The sequence below is a fragment of the Micropterus salmoides genome, unplaced genomic scaffold (assembly GCF_014851395.1).
Source record: "Micropterus salmoides isolate LMB-PRFRI ecotype aquatic unplaced genomic scaffold, ASM1485139v1 Ms_hic_scaffold_10, whole genome shotgun sequence".
NCBI lineage: Eukaryota > Metazoa > Chordata > Actinopteri > Centrarchiformes > Centrarchidae > Micropterus > Micropterus salmoides.
In genome coordinates this window covers 11,594,708-11,614,327 of record NW_024040041.1, presented here as the reverse complement: position 1 = coordinate 11,614,327, position 19,620 = coordinate 11,594,708, and the positions used below count along the sequence as shown (strand labels likewise).

General features: G+C 41.0%; 2 protein-coding genes across 2 annotated transcripts in view; one reads left to right on the top strand and one right to left on the bottom strand.

Annotated features, from left to right (window-relative positions):
- clec16a (C-type lectin domain containing 16A) overlaps positions 1–9,967 on the top strand; it is a 45,520-nt gene extending 35,553 nt beyond the window's left edge. The window contains 5 exon segments of the mRNA XM_038696272.1: positions 2,016–2,167; positions 2,897–3,101; positions 3,967–4,137; positions 5,144–5,281; positions 6,973–9,967. Of these exon segments, the coding sequence (XP_038552200.1) occupies positions 2,016–2,167; positions 2,897–3,101; positions 3,967–4,137; positions 5,144–5,281; positions 6,973–7,571 (1,265 nt within the window). The 3' untranslated portion in view covers positions 7,572–9,967.
- Positions 9,968–16,886: 6,919 nt separating this feature from the next.
- On the bottom strand, positions 16,887–19,285 carry socs1a (suppressor of cytokine signaling 1a). The gene is made up of 2 exons (XM_038696259.1): positions 18,922–19,285; positions 16,887–17,777 (listed from the first exon to the last, which is right to left on the bottom strand). Exon 2 carries the CDS (start codon positions 17,718–17,720, stop codon positions 17,037–17,039), a length of 684 nt encoding a protein of 227 aa, XP_038552187.1. The 5' UTR covers positions 17,721–17,777; positions 18,922–19,285; the 3' UTR covers positions 16,887–17,036.
- Between the last annotated feature and the right edge of the window lie 335 nt (positions 19,286–19,620).

Sequence of the window (19,620 nt, the reverse complement as noted above, 5' to 3'; positions counted from 1 at the left end):
AAAGTCATATACAACTTGCCAGTAAAAAAATACAACTACACTAAATTAGGAACTAACACCTTTCGAGTCAGTGAAAAGTGTCTCAGGGGAGGGTCTATCGTTTGTGTTTTTGATGAAACAACGGCTCCTTCCCTATGACTATGGGGTGCATGCACTAATACAGTGGGCTAACTTCGACAACCCAGCTATATTCTAATGTTATTATAGGGCTGTCCCCGACTAAGGATTTACATAGTCGAATCAGAATCGTCAAGTCCTGCCTATAGTCGAATCATGTGTGTGTTTTTGTGTGCGGTGATTGCAAGCGCGGGAGGGTTACACACAGTCGCTCCGCTTGAGAAGCTGCAGAGCTTTCATTCAACTTACACTGTAAATTCCCAGCTAAACTGAGGCTTTTTGAAGACCCCTCTCTCGCGCGCGCGCGCCTGTCATTCAACGGTCTTGTGCAGACTTTTAGGTGCATTACTGCTGCCAACAACTGCATGCACGTCACGGTATTGTATTAGGCTGTATATTAACTTATTGGGAGCAAACTGGTAGTTCTATGTAAAATCAGACGTTGAGCACCCCGTATCGCCAAAATGGCCTAATTCACAGACTAAGTACAACCCATTTGAACCCTGAGCCTGGCGCAGTGACCATTTTTTCCCGCTGATAAACTAGCAGAATTGGAGTTGGGCACGCCCTAAACACAAGTGCCCTATGCACTTCACCCCATGTGCTTAGATCGTTTAAATCGGGTCCAAACTGTTAACCAAACTGTTAACTCACTGGATAACTATGACTGAGAATCTTCACAGACATGGATAACTATGTTAACTCATAGTTCTTCTGAACTGACATTTCCCATAACTGGGGTGGTGATGGCGCAATGGATAAGACGCATGGCTTTGGTGTGTTCAACTCTACACTGTGACACATCCACCAATGTGTCCCTGAGAAAGACCCTTAACCCCTAGTTGCTCCAGACGTGTGCGATCTCTGACATATATAGCAATTGTCGCTTTGGATAAAAGCGTCAGCTAAATATGGAAATGGAAACTCAACACCAGACTCCCACTGAACATAAAGTTGGGAAATAGCAGGCTAGCTAACTTATTATCTTTCTAATTCTATCATTTTTGGTCCAATAAATAGAAATTCAATCAAATTCAGTGCCCCACATCAATATTCCAAGCTACTGTAGCTATCATATTTCACAGGACCTGCAGTGAGTGCAGTTTCCATGGGAGCACTGCCATTGAGGCTTTCAGCATACAGAAGTAGTTTCATCTAAAGTTTTTTTTCAGGAAGCAGTTTTTTTTCTTCTCCAAAGTGGCAATAATGGGAATTTAGATCATACGTCAAGGTTTTTCTAAAGAAGATGAATCATTTTATTCATGGGTAATATAAAACAGAAGTCTTTAAGGGCTGTTAAAGCTGCAGTGTCCTTAGTAATCAAATGTTCCTGTGAAATAATCCTTAACTGTGTATGTGTTCTGTGTAAGTTTTAGCAGTTGTATTCCTAAACTTGTGTTTGTGGAAGTTTAATTGTTTTCATTAGAGACTTTTCACATATAATACTTTTTAATCTAAATGATGTTATACCATCAGACAGTAATGTCCATATCTACAGTACAGTCTATTGTATGTCCATTACATATTTTATATAATTACAGTGACCACAGGGGACATGTCTATCATAGAGCTTAATTAGACTAAAACCTTGATTAGAAAATGTGATTCAGTGAGACAGTCTATTGTTATTTTTAGTGGCTCTAGGGTCGACAATGCTAGTGTGTCAGTCTGCTGGCTCCTACTTCACTTAAGTTGCATGACAGTAACTACTAATAATTATAATTATTCTAAAACAGATTCTTCCTGCTCTGCCTGCTGACTCTTCGTCGTGTTATCTTGTGCAAACAGCATATTTTAACATCCTAAGAGGTGATACTGTATTTAGTAAAGATCACCGCCAGACCTCAACCTGAATTATAAAGCAATACATTTATAGTCATGCCTGCCATCTTTTTCAGACAACAGTGACCTAATAGCCTGTATGGTGGTCAGTAAAGATGGCGGCCAGGCCCAGAGGTTCCTCGCTGTTGATGTGTACCAGATGAGTCTGGTCGAGCCAGAAACCAAACGGCTTGGATGGGGTGTCGTCAAGTTTGCCGGCCTTCTGCAAGTAAGAGAAACGTGGTGTTTCTTTGTCTGTGTGGATGTGTCTATGTGCTAAAGACTTAATGCTACATCCTCTTTTGTCTTTCTTAATCCCCGCTCTGCCAACAAGTTGTCCCTCCTGTTTCTCTTCTTATCTTCTTAATTCACCAGGTGTTGATTTGTTGTTTCCTGAGCCCTTCATATCATGTTTCACTGGAAAACCTGATAGACCTATATCATGAGAGAGCAAACAGTAACATACTTTACTGTCACCTTTAAGTACAAGCATGTTCAGTCATGCTGTCTACCAGTAACAGTGTACAATAAATTAAAGTGATATTGCATTTCATTTTTCGAAGGAAAAAATCTGAAATCTGAATTTCAGAAAATACACAATGTGCTATTGTGAAACCGATTATTTTTTATTTTTTTACAATGTGTTTCCTATGTATTTTGAATCGATATATTGTCTTCTTTTTTCTGTTATGGATGACATGTTAAGTACTGGGTCTTAACTTGCAGTTGATGTCCATGGCCCTCTCGACTCACTTTCCATTCATTTGTATATCTCATTCTCTTTTCCTCAAATAATTGTTTCACTTCTTTTTGTCTGTCTTTGTTTCCTTCACTTTTTCCTTCCCACTAATCTCCCTCTTTACATTTATCTCGCTCCCTATCTTGGTTTAATCTCTCTGACATTCTCTCCTCACTTTTTGTTCCCTCCTTCTCTCTCCCTCCCTAACTCTCTCAACAGGACATGCAGGTGTCTGGCGTTGAGGACGACAGCAGAGCGCTGAATATCGTCATTCACAAGCCCAGCTCCAACCCCCACGCCAAGCCCCTGCCCATTCTGCAGGCCAACTTCATCTTCGCCGACCACATCCGCTGCATCATCGCCAAGCAGAGACTGGCGAAGGGTCGCATCCAAGCCCGACGCATGAAGATGCAAAGGATTTCAGGTGAGTGATAAGAAAAGCCTTTTAAGCCTTCTGCCCTAATGGTCCAAATGACCCATTTCCTCTTTTTTAAAAGGGACAGCCACTCTGATGTCCTGGGCAGTGTGTTTCAGAATCTACTTTGAAAGTACAGTACAGTTAAATAGAAAGCAATGGGAGAAAATAGAAAAAAGTACACAACAATCAAATTTAGTCATCAGTCATGTACAGCTAGCACTGTTTTTAGCAACATCCTCAACAAAAGGATGAAGCCCTCTTAGATTTTTGGCAAACATAACAAAAAAGCCAAACCAAAATATCACAATGAATCATTAGTCACTTCAAATTTAGTAGAAGTGAAATTACTTACAACAAAAGTGAAAGCTAATGTCTTTAAGAGCGTCACAGTATCAATCATCCCCTGAATTTAGACAGTGTCCTTCTTTTCGTCATTCAAATATAATCAATCAATTAATATGTTTATTAAAAATTACTTCTTTATTTTGTTTAGCTATCAGTTTCGTATCTTTCTTTTTCTTGTACTTCTGTCATCTGTGATAATTCACAGTACAAGGTAGGTGAACAGCACAGGGTTTGTATAACCAGACGAATTATGTGACCACAACTAAAGTGTAAATATGTCCCCATGCTAATTTCATCTCCCGGCCTAAGAGGCTGATCCTTCTATGTGTACATTCAAACATAAAATCATCAAAAATATTTTAGTATTGTAAATACTGATGGATTACCCATCAGTCACACAAGGGACACTATTTTTTGTTTGGAATTTCCCATCCTCTCCTAAAGTTGGACTTCAGTCCCTTTCTGGGACACATTAATGTTGCTGTGTTCATATCCCTCTTACACTCTCTGCTTCCTGTAAACACAGCTCTGTTGGACCTTCCTGTGCAGCCAAGTGCGACGGAGGTGTTGGGTTTCGGTCAGACAGCCAACGCTTCACCCAGCGCCCTGCCTTTCCGGTTCTATGAGCAGTCAAGACGGGCGTCCAACGACCCCACAGCGAGTCGATCGGTCTTCGCCTCCGTCGATAAAGTACCAGGTGACAAGGGTCCACCGCCTACATATACTGCTTTATCCTCTCCACTACTTCGAAGATCCAGAAACTCCAGAAAACTTTTTATGCTTTTTTTCTCTGTTTTTAAATCTGGACATTGTAGACACTAAAAAGATCAGTAGCAGAACACCTCTAAACTAGATCAGATCCTACAAACATCATAAAACAACTGTAATAAACTCAAACCCCTAATTGACACAGACTGGGTTCTTTATGAGAAATATAATAATAATGATGATGATAATAATAATAATGATAGAATATCAGGTAATTGTAAGTTTACTAAGACCCTCTAAAACAAAGGGTGATAGTATCTTAGCTGTGGAAATGGGTTTGGGATTTGATCTTTAGTGTAACAGTGAGTCAGTGTTGTTTCGATTCGATTAGAGCCTTTGTGTAGAAACCCCCACTGACGTTTAATTTTTTTAAAAGTCATGTTACTTCCTTTTATGTTAAATACCTTTTGCTATAGTTTTATTTTAGGTTGACTTTTCGTTGCCTTGTCTGTCCCTGCTAAATCCTTTTTGTCAGGTTTATATTACCTGCTGCAGTTCCTGAATAGGACTCTTTGTGTGTCTTAGCAAGGAAACGTGCTCCTGTGGAAACTAACTTAAGTCAACTTTTATTGAAATTTTTTCATAGCCACTAGAAAGGTCAACAAAAGTCAACATGTTTTCACCTAAAGGCCAGTTTTTCTGATTAGTATTCATGTGTATTGTGTTTTCAGTAAATTGCAGTAATATTTTCTCTGTCTCTCATTCATACATGTGAACATATGCAAAGAATGCATAGGTACATAATGATGTGTGTGTATATACTGTGTGCCACACAATATTCAGACTCTTATATCACGTACATTGACGGAAAAAAAACATTGAAAGGCAAGATTCATCATCTGAAAGGATGTAAGGGCTAGATATGGTCAGATGAAATATTTGCCCACCCATGGTAACACAGGCGTGTGTGTCTATGTCCATGTGCGCATCTCCAGGTTTTGCAGTGGCTCAATGTGTATCGCAACACAGTCCCTCGCCCCTCTCCTCCCCCTCGCCTCCCTCCAGTGGGAGTGGGAGCACAGGAAGATGTGACTCTGTTACTGCAAGCACTATATCAGCTCAGAGCCCCACAGGTAGCTCACACGCAGTACATCTACATTACCTACAAACACACACACAGAAGCACATAAGGTGCATTATAATGTGCAGATTCTATGCTGGATTGTAAAGCCAATACTATTGGGAAAGTCAAATGGCAAAAGGAGCCTAATTTGAAAACAATGTGATGTAGCTAGACTTATGGAGCTGACGTGTGGCTTACACAGTATATCTGCACTACATAGCACACACATACCACCTTGACACACAGAGTATTGGGCGTTGGGTGTAACTGATGCACTATACATATATATAGTATCTCATAAAAGTGAGTACACCTCACATTTTTGTAAATATTTGATTATATCTTTTCATGTGACAACACTGAAGAACTGACACTTTGCTACAGTGTAAAGTAGTGAGTGTACATCTTGGATAACAGTGTAAATTTGCTGTCCCCTCAAAATAACAAATCACACAGCCAATAATGTCTAAACTGTTGGCAACAAAAGTGAGTACACCCCTAAGTGAAAATGCCTCAATGTACACACGCACCCACACACAGTTTGTGGGGGTGTCACTTGAGCTGTTGGTATATAAGTAGCCCAGGGACACACAGGGCTTCCTCTGTCACACAGTCACAGAGAATGTGTGGTGTTTCTTTGTGAATGTAAAAAGTTATCTGCACCCATACCTCAGTAGATTCCTGCTATTCATGACTCAGGGCGTTTGTACACCATGCTTTGTTTGGAGAAGTCCGTTTCACCTTAACTCTAATGAACTCAGATGAACTGGATTCCAGAGCAGGTGAAAGTATCACAGTATCACAGAATTTAGAAAGCGCTGCATTGATAAAAATGAAAAGGGACTCCATATGGTGATTAACAATTTCTGTTTTTACATAATTACATAAATGTATGATTGAATGTTCCATATCAGCAGTCCTAAGTTGGTTAGACACTGCAAGAAAAATCTGTCATAAGAGTGTTTTAACTGGTCAGGCTGTTTCTTGGTACGGACTGTATGTGCATAGACAGTGTTTCATTCAGTGGCCCTATGGCGCCATAACTGCAGTTAATTTTACTGTATGGAAAACAGCACATTACAAAAGAGCTTTATTTTTTATATTAAACTCTTTGATATTGACAGCTAAGCCTACACACTTTTATGTAACCTGTTGCTTTGTGGTCTAAACAGATGGTAACAACAATATAATCTGTTTTCCATGCCTGTGATTGTGCAGTAGTTTCGCTTAACACTCCGCATTCCTGTACTGTACAAGATGTCGTCATTTTAATGAGGCCTTTGTGGAATTGTAGTTTCTTCCTCTGAGGTCAGAGAGAAGGTAACAACAGCTTGATCTGTTCTTCCCGACCCCGGTAAATTCTGCAGCCGTAGCTCTGATAGGTACAAGTGTAAATTGTTAAGTGCATGGTAAGCTTCAGACAGAGTGATTCAAATAAAGGACAGCATGCACGAGACAAATAAGGGCTTACTTATGTATGTATATGTACAGAGACCATGACAGTGTTTTGGACCCCAAAAATTGCTCCTTCTTCTTCGTCAGTTGTCATTTAAACTGACAATGGGGCCAAGCCTATTACAGAGCAGGACAAACATTTTTTGAAGGCTTTATTAAAGAGAAGCCTCATCATGTCACACTAGGTCCAAAGGGAGAATGCATAAAAATGTGTCTTCACCTCACCTGCCTCATTCTCTCCTCTAGATGATGGTACGTTTTTGGAGCACACCCCGCCCTCATCCTCAGGCGGAGAAGGAGAAGGAGGAGAAGTAACACTAGTCTCTTCTACTCCCCCTGCCCCAGCCGCGGCCCTGGCCCCGAGCCTCACCCCAGCGTCCCAGCCCACCATCTCCCTCCTCACCGACAACAGCGCAGACACCCTCAGTGTGGAGTCGCTCACGCTGCTGCCCCCCGCCGATTCACCGCACCTGCATCCCGCAATGCACTCCCTCCAGAGACCAGACGCCTCCATTGCAGAGGAGGAGGAGGACGACGACGACGACGAAGAGAAAGAGCAGAGTAGGAAAGGAGGGCAGTTAAAAGAGGAGGAGCTGCATGAGGAAGAGGGGTCGCCGATGGACGAGACAGACGAGACCGCAAAAGAGGAAACCACAACGACGGAGTTGGTCACACCCACTGACGAGGCGCCAGAGAGTGAAGACAAACCGCTCGAAGTGAATAGAGACCAAGTCTCTGCTGTAGAGCTGCAAGTAAGAGACGAGTCAATGGTGACAGAGTACATAGAGGAGACAGAAGATGCAGGGATAAACACTGAAACACCAGACTCACCTGAACTGGATTAAGCAGCACACACACACATTCGGGCAAACTCCCCTCTCTCTTTCTCTGACACACACACACACACACACACACACACACACACACACAGAGGACAGTGATGTGAGATAAAGTATCCAGCTTGGCTGCGGTATATTTTCAAGTTGCGGCCTGTAGTGTGTGATGTGAGTAGTCTAAGGGGCTTTTGGAGGCATCTCAGCATTTGTGTTTGCACATGAAGAAAGACTCTTTTTACTCGCAGAGAGAATAGAGAGGCGAGACGGACTCCAGTTGAACTCAAGAAAGGCTTAAAGCACATTTGGGTTTCCCTGCATTTGAGTGTGTCCATTGTGTTTTTAGCAAGCGTGTGTGAAGGCGCGTAACCAGCAACAATCCACTCATGCGGTTTTAAAAGACCTGCTCTATTTTATGTTCACATAATGGTTCACCATTAATGTTGTGTTGTGGTGGTCACGTCTATGCTAACACACACACACACACACACACACACACACACACACACACACACACAGTCAGCTGTATTTGCCTTTAACCCCTGCATGTCAGACCCGTCAGCAGTTACTGCCACGTACAACTGCCATTGTCTAGGTGCGCGTGTGTGCGTGCGTGTGTACGTACGTGTGTGTGTGTGTGTGTGTGTGTGTGTGTGTGTGTCAATTTTCCATTTAATAATTGTGTCTGTAAACGAAAATGTATTAAATAGCATCTTGAGCAAGGAGGGAGCAGGTCTCAGGCTTTTTGATTATTATCAACGCCAGTTTCCATCATTGTTACTGTTGATCTCTTGGGCTGACAGTTTAGGACGGGTTGCTTGAGTGCACTGCAACAAAGCATTTTTTTCAGATATGCAACAGTAATCAACAAATTTTGACCTCGTTGGATTGGCTTTTATTTTAACCTCCATTCCAGATCCCAAACTTTCTTCCCATGGTAATACTTTAGCTCATAGCGTGCAGGAATTAGATCATGTGTTCATTGACAGAGGTGATCCACCAATCAGCAACCATGACTGAAAGAAGAAATGGAGCGATCTGAATGGAGCAAAAGCTGCTGCAAAAGTGGTACAGTTATAGATGTAGTCATACAAAATGGGATGGCAGGCCAGTGAGTAGTTTGCTAAATAAAGTATTTTAGCCTGTAGCAACACAGGTGTGTGCTGCTGTTTTACTGATTGAACAGTACTGTTGGATATATTTAGAAAAATAGATTAAAAATTTTATTTGCTTGATTAAATGAAACACTGACAGCCTCATGGAGCGATGCAGTATACTAGATATCAGTGATGTTAGACGAGCCTTCAGGTCTACACAACAACGTTAGGTTGAATGTATCTGCTGATTGCCCCTCAGGCACTGACCTCAGCTCAGTTTTAGTATGTATCTGGGAATGGGTTTAAATAGATAAATGAGCATCTCATCTATATACTTTACTGAATTCATGTCAAAACAGGATGCTGAGAAAAACATGTTTTCTTTCCATCCAGCAACTGGTGAACCATAAAATACCTTTCAGGAAGTAAAAAGTATTATAATATAGAAGTAGTATAATGTAGTTAATATGCACGGCTGTGTTTAGGAAAAGCAGCATTTAGATTTTGTCAGATGTTGCTCTGAGGTCAGTGTCTAGGGACAACCACCCCCCCCTGCCCCCTTTTAATCATTTGAATAAAGCTTTACTACTGCAATAATCCTAAAAGCTAACCAATGAGGGGAGAGATGAATGTAACGGACAACTTGTCTCTCCAAACAGCTGTGTTTGATCAATGTGAATGGGATCAGTGTATTTTATCCTTTATTCATGACTTGATTTGTAACTGTTAGGATAAAGCACAGTCACGGATTCTTTAGAACATATTTTCTCATTATCTCCTCATCCTCCTTAATCCTTTTATTGACTTGTGGCTTTGCTTTCCAGCTTACACTCTTCTTCTGTGTGCCATTATCATACGGCTAAAGTCTTAACGCTCGATTGTTCTTGTTATTTTTTTTATCTCTGTACAGTCATCAAGAAGTTTATAAAGGAGAAATTGGAGCAATACTTGTTTTTCTCTTAGTTTTTCCACCTTGCTACTGTAAATAGCAGAAGAATGATAGTGATGATTACAGATGTGCTGAAGAGGCTTGGCACAATTTGTAGAGCAGCTACTGATGGTTTGAAGGAACACGCCGCCATGTTTGGACACAACATGGCGTTATGTAGCCTGTAACCATTGGCAACCTCTCTCTAAACATGTCGTGACTAGCTTCCGTTACTTTAGTCTCTGATTGTAGTGTGTGTGTATGTAATATGTTTGTATGCTCTGTAAATGCTTTTGGCTTTTAAACCTGTAATTATTGTTAATGAACTGAAACAGAGGAATAAATAAAGAACTGCAATAAATTATTCTACTTAACAACAGTGAGGCAGCTGCACGAGTCTTGTCATTGTGTTTGCAGACAGAAGAGGGTTTGTTTGTTTTTTTTCCACTGTGGGACTGTGCTCATTCTCTCTCTTACTTGTGATTGTTTCCCTCCCTTCTTCACAGAATCACACTCTTGTAGTAACAGCAGAGGTAGTTCTCCTCAGTGTTTGAGCAAGAAAACCACAGGAAATATTAGAAAAGAACTGCCAATCCCAGGAACACACGCCCCCTTGAATACTACATAACTGATTGTGCAAAGGCTTCCAGTGATTGTGTTTCATGGCCAAAGGAGCACAGTTTTTGCTCGATGCAATTTTATTACAAATAGAAATGTGAGACTGTTTATATAATAATGAGAGTCTTCAAACACATTTCTATGTTGAGAATCCAAAACATGGTCCAGAAAACCCTGATTTACACTGAGCGTTAAGGTCCATCTAGAATTTGTGTAAGGGAAAACGTGTTGCGACCACCACTGCAGTTGTACAAACGGGTGTAAACTTGAATTTATACTAGTGCGTGTGTGTACAGGACGGTCGCAAGACTAAGATGACGTTGCCTTTACACGTTCTACCTTCTATGTGTTCCTCTGTGGCTGCTGCAGGAGCCCTCAGTCATCTTGTGGTCTGTATGTGTTGCTTTTATCGCGGTTCCTCTCTTCAGGGAAGTCTGGTTGTGTGTGCGTAAACATGTGAATGGGTTCCTGGTACTGCAACCATACTAAAGTGCTCTAGTGTGTGTCTGCGTGTGCATTTTCTCTGTACTAAACCGCAGTCACAGCAGGTTTGACTGTAGAGATCTTAGCTTTGAAGAATTGTCTGTGCAGCTGGGCTGTTTAAGTCTGCACAGCCCTGAGTTTGTAATTATTACCAAAGATTAATACCATTTATAATCCCTGGTTTTGTTAGAGATAGTTTGAGACCTAGAGTGCATTCTAGTTTTTTGCATAGTATGTAGTATAGTGTGAGTTTTCCTATATAGATGTATGCAGAGTTTTATAGTGTAGTCTAAGCGAGCATCCTGGGTTTAACTAACTGTATAAACTTAATAAGGAAACAATAAAGGGACACCAAGTCCAAACTTATGAATTTAAGCAGCATTCATTCACATTTTTAATTATTTAGTATGTAACACACCGCACAGAGTAAGATCTCTCTCTCGTCCCAAACAATGAAGAGTTTAATCTCACTGAATTGTCCCTCCCGGCCCCCTTACAGTCAAGATGGCGGTGAAGATAACAAAAACAGGGATTTGTTCATCTCAGGTCGTGCCTAACTTTAGTGGATCATAACATATCGGGTATGAATTTATCTGCAGATTTCTATGGATGTCAGGTTTTGAGCCACGACAAAGGCCAAAATGTGGCCTGGAACAGACTAAAGCAATTTGTGCATCACACTGACAATTACGACAAAATGCAGTGCACTGTGAGTACCCGGATAGTATATTCATAACAGTCCAAACCTTAAATGTGGAACACTGGACACTATTAAACCCCAGTGGTCGCCATTGTGTCTACATAGTTGAAGGGGAGGGACTACTAACATATTTTCAAACTTCTGAAAATGGAGGCAGAGGAAGTTACAGTGGTTGCAATTGCACACACAAGCAAGTAAAGTACATTCATTTTTATAGCCTATATATAAAGTTGAAGCTAGTAGCCAGTTAGCTTAGCTTTGAACAAACATACAAAAGAGAGAGAGAAACAGCAAGGCAGGCTTTGTCTGTCTTTAACAAAATACACCTACCTGCACCCTAAAAGCTCACTAATAATGGTGCGTTCCATTTGACATGGGAAGTCGGAATTTCAAAGGGAACGTCTCCTTAGATAAAAATAATAGAAGTCAAATGAGCTAAAAAGCTGGCAGATATTTTGGCGGGTCGTCAAATGTTTCCGATTATGATCCGCCCACATGCAATTCGCCATTAAAAAGAAGTGGTCGAATGTAGTCATTGTCGTGCCGTGAAATTAGCCTAGTTAAGAGAACCCTAAATGTATGTGTTTGACATTTTGGGAAACTGACTTATTCACTTTCTGGTGGAGAGAAATTAGAAGATTGATGTCGATGTTATATTTGTCTGATAAATATTGCCGACGTAGCTTAGCTTAGCTTAGCTTAGCACAAAGACTGAAACAGAGCAAAACAGCTAGTCTAGTTTCCACAAAATTATCTACAAGGTAGTTATGAGGAAGGGGTTGGAGGTTAGTTAAGGTTAAAACCTCAAGTTAGACATGAAAAGTACACTACACCATCTGAAAAAGTGACACTCTCATAAATGTCATGAAATTACAAAATTTTACCAAATTATTCTGCTCTCTCAAGATAATGCTAGTTGGAGTCACAGCTCATCTTGTCTAATTTACTGTTCCCGCAAATTCTGTAATATCACTTGATACCACACATCTGTAAGTAATGTTATATATAAAGTTGAAGCTAGTAGCCAGCTAGCTTAGCTTTGAACAAACATACGAAAGAGAGAGAGAAACAGCAAGGCAGGCTTTGTCTGTCTTTAACAAAATACACCTGCACCATAAAAACTCACTAATAATGGTGCGTTCCATTTGACATGGGAAGTCGGAAATTTCTGAGTTCAAAGGTCAATATTTCAAAGGGAACGCCTCCTTAGATAAAAATAATAGAAGTCAAATGAGCTAAAAAGCTGGCAGATATTTTGGCGGGTCGTCAAATGTTTCCGATTATGATCCGCCCACATGCAATTCGCCATTAAAAAGAAGAAGTGGTCGAATGTAGCCATTGTCATTTCTGGTAAGTGCTGTGCCGTGAAATTAGCCTAGTTAAGAGAACCCTAAATGTATGTGTTTGACATTTTGGGAAACTGACTTATTCACTTTCTGGTGGAGAGAAATTAGAAGATTGATGTCGATGTTATATTTGTCTGATAAATATTGCCGACTTAGCTTAGCTTAGCTTAGCACAAAGACTGAAACAGAGCAAAACAGCTAGTCTAGTTTCCACAAAATTACCTACAAGGTAGTTATCATCATGAGATATTCCACTTCATGGGAAACGAAATTCTGTGGAGAAGCCTGAAGAAACAAAGAACTTATTTTCTACATGACTTTTCAAGGAGAACTGGTTTACAAGGAACTCAGGCCTTGGTGTTTGTTCACAGGAAAGCCTTGTCTAAGAAATCAAACTCAAGCAACCAGTGAGGCTGCCAGATAGGTTGGCTAATAGTCTATGTAAAAACTAATAGCCTTCATCACAGGGAATCATTCATCTTCATAATGCTGTTAGAATCTATTTCATTCAACTGAGCCTAATAAATGTACAATAAGATCACAATGCCGAAATTAGAGCTTCTTGTTCACATCGAATTTCAAGGTGATTTTTTTTGGAATGAACATCTCCCTGTTATCAATTCTCACTTTGTCCTCTGCCTTCTTCTGAGCATGTCTTTTGATACATCAGTTTTTACTTGATTTCTGTAGAAAGGTGTGAGTGTGTGTGTCTGTTTAAAGGACAGAAAACTCCCAGCAGAGGATTCCACTGAAATCAGCTGATAAGCATACAATCACAGAACACCTCACTTCACATTTCACTTCTCTAAATAGTCGGGAATGTCCTGAAAAGTGAAAAGTTATCAATGAAACTGCTACGTGAGTCACTCCTCACCATCCCCCAGCCCCACAAGAACACACACTTTGTGCTTGAATCTCTGACCAATCTCTGGTCATTTACCAAGTAAAGCTTCAAAAAAGTGAGGATTGATAACACGTACTATTAAAATTAAGATATTACATTATCATAGTGTTTACATCACTGACTCATCTTCCACTGTGGTTTGTGTATGTGTTCCACCCCTGTTCAGCCTCTTGCTCAAGCTGAGATAATTATATACTCAAACTACTCGGGCTTTACTTGAATCAAGTTGTGAGTATTATATTCAGTATGACTCAACATTGTGTGTGTGTGTGGCTACTTTTGTCTAGACCCAAGAGAATAAAAAAAAATCCCCCAAAAAGATCACAAAGCCTTATGGTAAGGTTTGGTTTTAGCGTTGGAGTTCTGGTTAGGTATGAGGAAGGGGTTGGAGGTTAGTTAAGGTTAAAACCTCAAGTTAGACATGAAAAGTACACTACACCATCTGAAAAAGTGACACATACTCTCACAAATGTCATGAAACTACAAAATTTTACCAAATTATTCTGCTCTCTCAAGATAATGCTAGTTGGAGTCACAGCTCATCTTGTCTAGTTTACTGTTCCCGCAAATTCTGTAATATCACTTGATACCACACGTCTGTAAGTAATGTTATATATAAAGTTGAAGCTAGTAGCCAGTTAGCTTAGCTTTGAACAAACATACGAAAGAGAGAGAGAAACAAGGCAGGCTTTGTCTGTCTTTAACAAAATACACCTGCACCATAAAAACTCACTAATAATGGTGCGTTCCATTTGACATGGGAAGTCGGAATTTCCGAGTTCAAAGGGAACGCCTCCTTAATCCCGACTTCAGGAGAATCGCACTACCCCGACTTCGCGATCCAAGATGGCTGTCAGGGTATCAACAATTAGTGAAAGCTCTAGTTTATACTGTTTATTAGCCCTTCTGTGTACTTGTGTCTCATAGAAATGTTCGTACACAAAGTGCTGTCCAACCGCTGTATGTGGTCGTGTTGCTACAGTGTTTAGTATGAGTAAATACCGCACAATGCAATCAACCGGCGTATCAATACCTAACCTGGCCAGTTGTTAACAATGGCTGTCCGAGCGAGGTTTTCCGACTTGTTAACTGGAACGCCGTCAACTCGTGTGTGATGTCATTCCCATTTTTGTTTAATTTATACAAAAACCAGTGTTTCTGCGCCCAGTCAAGAAATAACGTTAGCTAATCCGGCACATAACCCATGTAAAACTAAATTTGTTGCTTTTCTTTTTTTTGTTGTTGTAAGGATTAAAACAAAGTGTAATGGGTTACTTAATGAACTTTAGCGGTAGTAGTAGGCAGATTTTGTTGCCTTTGTGACAGAGCTTCGCTAGCCGCTTCCCCGTTTCCAGTCTGCTAAGCTAACCGGCTCCGTGTGTTGTGAAAGCTTACTGTACAAACAGTGATATTAATCTTCTCATCTAACTCCCAGCAAGAAAGCAAATAAACGTTGTCATTGTTGTTTAACAGTCCAATAATACTTCCCCAAGCTGAATGCGCCACATTTTCGATGAGGCTACATTAAACAAGGAAAGTTACATTCAAAGCAGTTGTTGAACTTTTCAACTGTGTTTAGGACAAGAAGTTTTATCAGTGTCTACTCTACAACCGTTTGAATGAATGCAACAGCTCTGTAAAAATGTGTAAGGTTCCTGTTAAATCACTAATGTGTTTCAGGCTGCCACCCTTTTAAGCAATGCTTCACTAAACTAGTCTTAGGAGAAGCTGGGCTCAAAGAAATGTAGTGCGTGCAGTATGTTTATCAAACTCACAAACTCCTATGAGTCATACACTCCTACCAGGTTTAAACCTACCTAGTTCAGTGTTGCCACACCTATTACAGACAGATTATTTTACAGTCACTGTGTAGTGAACAATGGCAGTCCTTTGTTCAAAAAGCAGTCATTTATTAAATCTCTTTTTCGCGTCCTACCTCACTTTTATTTTATAGTTTCTGTAAAGCTTTTTTTTTTCAACTGCTTACTTTTATTCCACTCTGCTTATTTAGATACCGTTTTAAACATATGCTAAATACAAAACGCTTACCATAAGTCTAACCCCTGACCTTGATCTAAGATGTCTCTGTCAAACCACTAACCCTATAAAAATTCCCACTTCCTCCTGAGGAAATTTTAATCCGCACAGTCCCCATTAGATTAAAACTACACCACACACACACACACGCAGACACAATCACATGCTTCATTATGTGTCACATCTGCCCTTGTTTCTGGTAACCATGCGTCTTGAGTTTAACAGTCCATTTACTACCAATGAAATCCCACCCACCTGTCACTTTACAGAGATGAATCACTGTGGTGGCAATACTGTATGCTACCTTGTCATACTTTCTGTCTGTCTGTCTGTCTGTCTTATAGTTTGTGACATAGCGTGGACAAAGTGTGTGATTGTGAGGGCGTGTGTGTTTGTCCCTCCCCCTCTGTCTCTCTCCACCCCTACAACTCCTACCACCCCTGCACATGACATAGTTTGGGGAACAGAAATACCGAAATCAGAAAGAACCTAAATTAAAAAATCCAGCAAGGTTAGTTTAAATACATTTTATTTCATAATAAAAATAATACATATACAAATATTTATATATATCTGATTCAGTAAAGAAAAATGTATCTGCCTAGCAGAGATGGTTGAAGAGGTGAGATGCCTCTACATACAGTACAACTGAACACCAGACCTCGTGACTCCAATACCTTCATGATAGCACTTAAAATGACATCAAATGGTATTTGAGCCATCAGTGCTGGCAAACATTCATGTGTGATGTAAACATTCAACAACATTAGAGTATTAAAATCTGCTACAAAAAAAAATCCTACTCATACCAACTTGTGATGGCTTCAACCGTACCGCCCAACATGCCTGGATGTTTCTAAAAGTCCATTCTGTTGATCCTCTTAATGTCCTTCCACCATCCACTTTCAAATATTTTTGTTCCTCTGGTGGCCACAAACGGGCAACAGACCCCACAGTTGACCACACCAGTTCTATTATCTCTGTAATATCTCCACTGTGTCTGTAGTTTTCTCTTAATGCAGCGTTTTCCAACTTTTCATGCTTCGTCAAGCCCAAAAGGCGCTCTGTCCGTGTGCAATTGGGAGTTGAGTCACTGGAGGTAATGTATGTCGAAATGCCATGCATGGACTCTTTCCAATTGGAGACCGCCTGTATTTGACAAAGGTGATAATGTCTCTTAAATGATTTGCAGCTTTTCAGCTCAAAACAGGGAGCTGCTTTTATCTGTAACCACAGTGATGCAGTCTTAGCATCCACCACATGATGGGCAGGCTTTACCAAACACTCCTGTTCACCACTACTTGGTAAAAGCTGCATTCTTGAAATAAAAAATAATACTATAAAAACTTTATAAGGCAAGCTGGTCACAGTTTGTAAGGGAACTCCAACAGGAAGTCTTGGACAACATGGGTGAGAGGCAGTTCTGAGACCCGGTTTCCTCCACCACACAGCTCCATGATGCGCTTCCTGCACAGCTCCTGCAGCGTTGGCTTCCATTTCCTGTACGGGATGCTCAGGCTCTTCTTGGGAGAATTTATGTAATGCTCCAGGAGGGCAAAGAGCGTTGGGAAGGAGCACTCGTTGCCCGCCAGTGAGAACTTTTGCCTCTTGTAGTCGATGCGCACGCTGACTGGCCCGCTTTTGGCGTGGTAGGACAGCGTGAAGAAAACGTCTTTCTGCCGGCTGTCGCGGATGAGGAAGCTGCCCAGTGGAGCGTCCCGCAGCATGCGATGGGCGTCCTCCACTCCCAGAGGGCCCCAGTAGAAGGAGCTGCGCTCGAGCTTGGACGCTGTGTCTGTGATGATCGCACAGTCCTCCTTGCAGGAGAAGGTGGGGAAGTGGGTCAGATACACGGAAGGGACGGACACCAATCTGGGGTTGGGATCTGGAGCGACCCGGCGCTGAAGCTGAGCCGACTCTGTGTGGTGCGGGCTTAGAGGTAGCTCGTGCCTGGCCACCGATGATGACAGTGAGGAGGATGACGATGATGACGATGAGCTTGACAACTGGGTTTTGTCAAGGCCTTCCACTGTGCTTTCGGCTACCATCCTACAGGGGAGAGTGGCCCCAGACCCTCTCCCATCTCTAACCACCACACTGACATCCTGAGAGAGACAAGACAAGAAAGACAGGATTATTATCTTGAATACAAACATCCATTTATTACTATTAAATTACTTTTTTTTTTTTACAGTGGCCTTGCTAAACTAAAGTCAGTTAAGAGCACACAACTTTAAAAGCAGGTTGTTCATGTCCATGTAAGGCTCTAAAAGAAGAAAGACTGTGTGTGTGTGTGTGTGTGTGTGTGTGTGTGTGTTTGTGTGTGTGAGTGAGTTCAAGTGTGTGTGAACAATTCATTGACTGAGTGTAGGTCAGAAAGTCATTATATTTTCCATTGATGGGTACTGTGTTTGATATGACTGGAATCTGCGGTTTGGCTAGAATACAGTCAATGCTGATGTCAGCCACAGCCAGATTACTGTACACTGCTGTAGACACACACACACACACACACACACACAGAGGATCAGTATTTTTTTCTTTAGCAATTCTGCCTAAGTAACTGAAATTTCAAGCTGAAATCAAACTTTTTTCGGCCACTGATGAAAACAAAAATAGAGATAAAATGCTTACACATTTCCAACTAAAAGAAGTTTTTGTTCTACATATGTTTTTTCCAGCACATAAATGGTTTGAAATACTAAACACTGGAGCCTGGACTGAATCTGTTGGACTGTTTGAGTTAACTACTCATCAGCTGAGTACAAGTTACACAGAACAATGTATCACACATCAACAGGCCTATTCTTGTGTGAGATTCACTTTCTTTTGTCTAGTTTTAAAGGACCTAAAACCTGTGTTACAAGTTAATCAAAAGTTTAAAATTCCAGGAAAAGATCATGATCACCAGGTGTTGTAATTTTGGGGGACTTCTTTTTTATTTTTAGCTCCAGTGCCACATCAATCATCACATGTTCAGATTTCAAGTGTTTATCTTTGTGCATTTCATTGACTGCTTCTAACAGCTGGACAGAATCAAACAGGAGTAAGCATGAAACGCCATCCACTTTTTGTACAAGCTAAAACACACCCGTCCACACAATTTTTTATCCGGAATTTTCCACTGCAAGATCCCAGAGAGAGAGAGAGAGAGAGGGAAAAAAAGCATCCACGAATGTTGCAAAGCACCATTTTTGGCCGCTAAAAGAGCCCAACGGTGAAGCATAACACCAATGTGAAACGTCTTACCGTTTTGTTCTAACAGTGGCTTAAAGATCCGTTTGTGTGTAAATTAATCCCAAAGTGCAAGAGCTGCGCCGAGAACGGTGAATGTCCTGCAGGTAATCCGTGACGCAGCGCCGGGTGGAGGGGTACGTCGCATTTGACAGCTCGGAGGTAACTTGTGGACCTGCTAGCTGTGATTTCCACCCGTCAAATCATCACTCTCATGTGTGTAAATCGTGGTAAACACTGCTCTGACTTTATAGCCTTGCTGGCTCCGCCTGTGCACTGGTCTGGTTCCCTGAACTCGTGGACTCGCTTTAGCGGCAGGCAGACAGTTTCTCTGAAACACAACCGAAAGTGAAACTGAACTCTAAGAGCCCCCTCTGCTCTTTCAGTTCGTTTGAAGCCGACAGATTATTTGGAGAATTTCAAGAAGAAGAAGGCCACGTGACAGCACATAGGACGTTTACAGAAAGACAGGTGACAGATTCGAGTAATGGAGGCATTTATTAAATGTTCCTGGTCCCTGTGTTTTTTTAAAGAGCCCTTTTATTGTTAGAGTAGTTAGTGTCTTTCTCTCTCTCTCTCTCTCTCTCCCGTGTGTTTTTTATTAGATTAATTATTTTATTTATTCATTAATGGTTTTAATTCAGATATGTGTAATTAAACATGCAGATGCTGTACATCAAAACATCCGTCATTTCAAAAGAGCGAATGTACCCA